Source organism: Montipora foliosa, chromosome 7 (assembly GCF_036669935.1).
Source record: "Montipora foliosa isolate CH-2021 chromosome 7, ASM3666993v2, whole genome shotgun sequence".
Classification (NCBI taxonomy): Eukaryota; Metazoa; Cnidaria; class Anthozoa; order Scleractinia; family Acroporidae; genus Montipora; species Montipora foliosa.
Genome location: NC_090875.1, coordinates 25,689,448 through 25,696,947, shown reverse-complemented (window position 1 = coordinate 25,696,947; position 7,500 = coordinate 25,689,448). Strand labels below are relative to the sequence as shown.

Genomic DNA, 7,500 nt, shown 5'->3' with positions numbered 1-7,500 from the left:
AGAAAAATTTCTCAACAGGGGTCCAGGGATGACCGAAAGAGCCCGAAGGCTCCACAAATCCATTGAGGAACAGAATACTGAGCCTGATTACTACAGCTATGTAAAGACATTTGAAGCAATGTTCTGGTAAGTCCCTCCTAAGTTGACTGTCTTTATGGAGCTCACGGTTACTGCCAACACTTGTCAAATGTGTTGTCTATCAGGCTTTATCGTTAACAGATCGGCTGCTGCTTTGAACTGATCAAGGTTCTCTTTCTGTCTGTACAAATGTTTGTTATGCATGCCTTATTTTAACCAGAACGTCAGATTCATTACTGTTGACGAACGAGTTTGCGTGCACACTTCAGTACGCGTCAAAGGCCAGTGAACTTCCATACTTGTCAAAGAAGGCAAAAAAGCTAAGATTAACTGGAAATACTTTATATTCTTTTTCTTTTTATAGTCATCTGAAAGACTGAAAACATCACTTAATTCAGTTAACAAGCGCTTTTAATTTAACGGCTGACTTAGAAAGGAATACGCAACAATGCCTCACCGACAAAGCACACAACTGGTCCGGTTTTGGAGCGCAAGACCTTGCATACAGTCTAGATGCAATGTGGCTCTGTTGCTGGTGATCTCTAGTTGTGGATTAATAATGGCCTGCGGTCCTGGAACGACTGGAACGGGCGAGAGACAAAATGCTCCGATGAGGTTAAAACAGAGCATACCTAATTTGGAGGAAACCTCTATCAGCGCCAGTGGCAAATACACAGGAAAAGTGAGAAGAGGGAGCGAAGCTTACGAAGCTCTTGAATTAAACTACAATCCGGACATAGTCTTCAAAGACGACAAACATGGAGACACTCGGCGAATGACTAAGGTAATTTCCTTTTTTTCCTCTTGAAATGCGACAAAACTTAAAAAAAAAAAGATTGATTGAACGAAGGAAATGGAAAAAGCCGGAAAAGCTTAATTGCCTCTTTATTTGCACGGATAATCAGGAAATCTTTAAAAACGTTAACAACAAAATAAAAAGGCATTAAAAGTTAAACAAAGAGTTTGGCCCTATTATAAAACAACATGGCACGACGTTTCGACGATGTTGTTTTATAATAGGGCTAAACTCTTTGTTTAACTTTTAATGCCTTTTAATTTATTCTTTTAATTAGGAATGTATTTATCTTACTAGTTTTCCGACCATCAATTGCTCCTTTTGGGGCCGTGTGTTCAAAAGTAATGACCGGAAACAAACTCATCTGAAAGGCGGCAAACCAATTACCTATTTGCAAAGGTTAAGGGAGTGAAATCACGACTACCAAAAAAATGCAATATGGTGACCATCCGAGCCACAAATGACTACATGAAAATCCCACGCCCATATCTTCCAATTTTTGGAATATCTTCCAATTTACCCCACGCTCTCCAATTATTGACCTCCATCTATATCAAACAAACAGGTTATTAAAAAATAATCATCATCAACCCACAAAATTACTGTTAGCGATCCTTTATTTTTGGAATGTTTTTCCCTTCCCAGTTTCAATTAAAAACAACATTAAATTCACCACAAATCCATATCGGTCCCTGAAAGAGATCTTTACAAATTTGGGATAAGAGCTGATCTTGGACAACTGGGAGGAACTCAAGGGTATTACGATTTTCCTTGATGTTCATCTTTTTTGATGTTTATCTCGTTAAGTCGGTTGCATTAATTAGTCTTAATTAGTTGGCCATTTGTGCAATTGATGATCACGTCATGACCGATTTCGAGTTTTTCGGATCATGTATCTCGCTTTGAATTCCAGCGGTTACAGCAACGCAGTATGAGCTGTCCTGCAACGAACCATTGAATATAACACCAAGCAATGCGCGGATACAAACAAGAAAGACTTGGCATATTGATTAAATGGGCTTATCAGAGTAGAGTAGCCATAGATATTATATGAGCAGACCATACGGAAAATATTCAGCTCTTTGGTGGTCGTTTCATACTGCTGTTTAATTTATTTTAAAATTCAAGAGGACGGTCACTCTCGGTCTAAAAATTCGTCCTTGTCTCTGACTAACCCCCCTCTTTTGCCGCCATATTTGGGAGTTTAAGCAAAGACGACAGCTACGGCAACGACAACGCCACAAAGCAAGAATATCATTGGTTAAAAATGGAAAGATAATCGTGCTTCACGTGCACCACGAATAGCAAACTTAAAAATTTTGTATTAAAATTCAGAGTTTTGAAGCAAGCTACCGTGGACAATATTCCTGTAGGTGTACGTTGGATCAGTGGCTTGATCTGATCGGCATAATTACAAGTTGAGAAACTAAATATTTTAAGCAAGAGCCGATACAACGTAGATTTGATTTTAGTGGTGTACTATATTTCGGCTGGCCAAACCAGCCTTCTTCAGGTACAATGAGAGTTTACATTGAATTGCTTCTATGTACATATATATATAGTAAATGGATGTTGACGTAATACTGGAAAAAATGTGATAAAACATGGCAGTTACAACGAATTTGAATTCAAATACTAAGAGTAACGGAAAAATAACGGAAATGACTCTAAAGAATAACCTGAAATCTAATACGTTTCTTTGCGGATATTAAGACCGTTGGGATCAATTGTCCTGTCTTTTGAAATTAAAAAAGCTTCCTTGGCCTTACGGATCGAGTCTCTGTTAGAAAATATTTTTTCCATAGGAATTAATTGCATGTCCTTAGAGATGTTGTGGGGAGAGGAGAGGAAATGTTCTGCGACTGTAGTAGGTTTGGATTTGGTGTTAACGTTGTCTAAAGTGCGGCGGTGTTCATTAAAACGTTCTTTTAAACGTCGTTTAGTTTCTCCTATGTACTGTAGGAAACACGGCGAAACACGCTCTATTAATTCCCACATAACTTGCGAACTATAAACCTTATCTACATGATTCAATGTAACAGATGCCATCTACAGCATTGGCGCAAAACATCTTGCACAATATATAAATAAATAATTAATCAACAAAAATTTAATGTTATGTGTGTTTATTATTTCTCGCTAGAATTTAGTTCCTCCGACATAAAATGGCAAGAAAATGAGGCGGAGCAGTTGCATGTTTACAATTTAGGATTCCAATTTGGTCATAACAAGTTCTATATTACGGTTTTTCTTTCGTCTCTATAGAACTGTAACGATAAGATTAATACGCTAGCCGCAAGAGTGAAGGAAAAATGGGGCAGAGAAGGTGTAAAACTGCGTGTGATCACCGCCTATGATATTGACGATCTGAACATCAGGCGTCATGACAAACCATCACTGCACCACGAGGGACGAGCGGTTGACCTCACAACATCGGACAGAGACAAAGATAAGTATCCTGAATTAGGAAGAATGGCACATGATGCTGGATTCAACTGGGTGCTTTATGCTAGCAAAGGCTACATCCACGCATCTGTTAAATCAGGTATTAATGATTTCCTTTTTTTAGCGGGTGCAAAAATCATACTTCCTTTTCTCATTATTTTCTGTGTTGAGCATTAGCATGCACTCAGGCGCTAGAGGTCTGATGATTTGCGAAAAAGAGAGCCTTAGGGAGGCAGCTGGCGTGCAGTGAGATCGATCCCGCGACCCCCCTGCAAAATTAACTTTTGACGGCGTCATTTTGCGTGCGTGACACTTAATAGCAAGTCGAAGCAGACATCTTCAAATACCCTGACACCGAGCCTGCTGCTGGACTGTGTAAAAACACAGGCAAGTACTGCTTGTTGCACAGTATGCCAAACTATCCACCTGTTCTTATTTGTCTCTCCCGTGGCCATGTTTTGTCTGTTTAAGGCCTGGCCAAACACTCGCAACATTTCAACGCACATCTTGCATACGTTTGGCCACCCTGTTGCGATATGTTGCAACATGTTGGATGATGTTAGATCAAATTTGAAAATGGTCAAAATTTTCATGCAACATTTTGGATGTTGCATGATGTTGTGACTCGTTTGGCCATGTTCACGCAACATTGTTGCGCTAGGGCATGCGCGATAGGTCCACTTCCTGCGCGCCAGGGTCCTGGGGCACATGAACATTGACATGTTGCGTTGAAAATGATGAAATTGTTGCGTGCGTTTGGCCAACTCGTTCAACAAATGTCGCAACATCATGTAACAATGTTGCAAGATGTTGCGTTGAAATGTTGTGAGCGTTTGGCCAGCCCTTTAAGGAAAAGTCACATCTATGACGGGCTGGTGCTGCTTGTAAGACTTATTTTGAATGAGCACATTTTACAATTCCCTTCACAAACTCAAACATTTCAGCTTTCATATTAATGGTCAACCGTAGAATTTCATCTTCAGACTAAGGTAACAACAACTACGCTGCTGAGAAAATACCAGTCAATACCTTTAAAGAAATGCCCATTCTATAAATTTCAGTTTTTCCTTAAAAAGTTGAAAGCGCAATGATCTTCACTGATTTTGTTGTGTAGAGTTTTTGCCCCAGTGAAGCACCTAACCTGCAAACAGGTTCAGGGCTGGCGCTCTTCTGTCTTGATAAGCAGAACATCAGGCAACAAGTGAGTTGAATTTCAGTAGGATCAATAATTCAGAAGCTCGGGATTTAAGCAACCAGTCTATAAGGGATGAGATTGCCGCATGAAAAAATGTCATGCTGTGTAATGAAACGAATGGTTGGTGATCTAATAGTCACTAAAACTGCAGATCATGCCTACAGCTTGGTAAACTGCTCTTCTCTTTCGTTGTAATTTAGATGAAGATGCAAGCGAAAAACTCGGATGCTTCCCAGGAACCGCTTCAGTTCGTCTAGAAGGAGGAGGTACAAAAACAATGAAAGACCTGCGGATAGGAGACAAAGTTGCTAGCATGGACCCTACGGGAAAAATTGTCTACAGCAAGGTGATAACTTTTCTAGACATCAAACACAACTCTTCCCTTGAGTATATTACTATTCAAACAAAAAACCCTGCTGCTAAAGTGGCAATTACTGCGTCACACCTGATCTATCAACTGAGTAAACAATCGCTGCGGGAGACAGCGCTCTTTGCACGCGACCTGAAAGTCGGAGACTTTGTTTATGTTCGAAAAGGACCAAGGTTGGAGAAGTTCACAGCAGGCAGAGTCGCAGGCGTCACAAGAAGCCAAGGTAAAGGAGCATATGCGCCACTCACTGAAGCGGGCAATATTGAGGTGGATAATGTTTTGTGTTCGTGTTACGCAGTCATTTCTGACGTCCAAGTTGCTCACTGGAGCTTTGCTCCGCTAAGATTCGCTGAATGGTTGTTCCCTGGCGTTGCTTCCCACCATACATCGGGAATGCACTGGTACGCAAATCTGCTTTACAACCTGTATACCAATTGGAACTATGCGAGCGAAAAAGCTTTATACGGTTTGTAAAGCAATGCGTTGCTGAACATTTCGGGCATTCTGTCCGCCTGGCAATTTTACTAAGCGTGCTCAGAGGTCGGTGGAGGGCGGTCGAAAAACACGTGAATTTACATCAGTGTATTTACAGAACGAGACAGAAACAGCGGAGAGAGCTGTTTAACCACAAACACTTAAAAAGAACTTGGTATTTTTGGGTAAGGATACTTGTGTGAGGCAAGATGAGCGCATAAATTTGACAAATATACGAGTTAAAGCCAACATGTCCAAAATATGGTAGTAAGCAAGTGCTACTATTGAATACAAGAGACTGATAAATGCACCGTTTGTTAGATTTCTCGTACTCAGTCAATGGTGCCAGACTTTGTAAACTGACACGTTGTCATGGCGTATGTCTTAGAAGCAGACACGTAATGAACGAATATATAATCAGTTTGTTTGTGACCTCATGATACAGATGAGACCAGACCTTGGAACTCTGGATATCACATATGTTGCCTAATTTGGCAACTTCAGCGCTAAGTCTGGAACACTGACATGATTTTCTTGTATCAAAAGGGAGCATGTCTCGAAAGTTCCGTTTTTTTCCTCCTCTAAATGCCAAAAGATGTTTTTTTTTGCATCAGGTTTTGAATTTATGGAACCAAAAATAGATTGCCTTCAATCATATAGCGATATTTATATTATCCAAGAACAAATGAGAGTCAAAGGTCTTTTAACTATTTGTCTGCTGAGAAAGAACAAAAATCCTGCTCTTATCACTGAATGCATAAAAAATGTTTTGTGTGTGAGAATTAGTATACAATATTTGCGTGCATATTCATGATGTGTCAGTTAAAAATTTGACGAAAAGAGAGCATTTCTTCCAAGATTTTTTACTACTTACAGGTTAAACACTTGAGAAACCTAAAGTCTACAAAGTGTTAAAGATTTACTTCTTGAAATATCTCATTCATGTTGCATTTTACACTGAAACCACAAAAAATCGTTTTCTGCGAAAGATGTATTGATTATTGGGTTCAATTTTTTTACAGTGGGAACTTAATTTAATGAGAAAAGTGATAATACCGAGAGGACAGTTTGTCTTGATTGTTATTACTTAGCGGTAAAGTGAAAATTCACTTGTATCCACAAATTAATCATGCACATCTTCGAAGAGTCCTTTAAGAAATTTTTTTATCGCCTTTAACAAAGACTCAGGCCAGCTTGAAACTACAAATTTACTGGGTTGCTTGTTCATAATGCAAATTCAACAGTAATCTTTGATAAAGTCAGTGTATCTTGAAGCGACGTTTTGAATTTAAAAAAAAATAGGATTGAGCTTCAGAGATAATCGGTGTTAATTACCGTTTTTAAACAGAATTTGTCCTCGATATAACATTACTCAGAATCCAGTGCGATTCTTAAGTTATTGAAAACACAAAACCAATCTCAATATAAGATTTTCAAATAATCCTAGTCTGAGAATGGCCGAAGAAAAATTGTCAATACTTTTAATCACCAAAAAAGGGCTCACCTTCGCGCGACATACCATCTACTCTGGCGTCACCATGTTTCTCCTTAATATCGGTTTTCAAATACAAAAAGAAACAAACTCTGCGCGCATGTTTTCCGAAAGCACAGAGGTGCCCCATTGCAATGACATTTTTCTCATCCTGTATTGCTAGCTCAGTGCCGAGAAGCTCAGAATTACTAAGGTAGCTATACATCTCAACTAGGCGAAATTTCCACATTCCTTTCAAGATTTCGCCGGAAGAGCTCAGCAGCTCCAAGCCTAGTATTTCAAATTACGACGGAGATCAACATTTGAGATTTACAAAATAAACAAAGAGTGATGCTTATGAAGAATTTTTTAACACAGCCGGCGAAAGCTCGAAGCACAAGTTGGTTTTGCCTTTCTGTGACACTTCCTAGCCAATCAGAGACAAATACAAAACCCTGACTTCTCACAAGCGTGATATTTAGCTTAGCATAAATGCAGCTGTTTATCCTCACTTGAGCAGCAGCATTCGAAGTGCACTTTGTGACGTTAATTGTTTGTATTCCGAGACACAAGTGATGTTGAAGAGAAGAAATTGAAATCTAGCGTGCATCTAATTAGGGGCAGCTATATAGAAGGCGTTAATCGAGGATCGAGCACACCCGTTTATGGAA

General features: G+C 39.5%; 1 protein-coding gene across 4 annotated transcripts in view; it reads left to right on the top strand.

Annotated features, from left to right (window-relative positions):
- The window catches only part of LOC138011563 (sonic hedgehog protein-like), a 40,536-nt gene that overhangs the window by 31,283 nt on the left and 1,753 nt on the right, over positions 1 to 7,500 (top strand). For all 4 annotated transcript variants that reach the window (XM_068858630.1, XM_068858628.1, XM_068858631.1 and 1 more), the window contains 4 exons: positions 19 to 126; positions 443 to 862; positions 3,140 to 3,419; positions 4,715 to 7,500. The exon at positions 4,715 to 7,500 is cut by the window's right edge and continues 1,753 nt beyond it. In XM_068858630.1, coding sequence (XP_068714731.1) covers positions 527 to 862; positions 3,140 to 3,419; positions 4,715 to 5,358 — 1,260 coding nt within the window. In that variant the 5' untranslated portion in view covers positions 19 to 126; positions 443 to 526 and the 3' untranslated portion in view covers positions 5,359 to 7,500. The remainder of the gene's footprint in view (positions 1 to 18; positions 127 to 442; positions 863 to 3,139; positions 3,420 to 4,714) is intronic.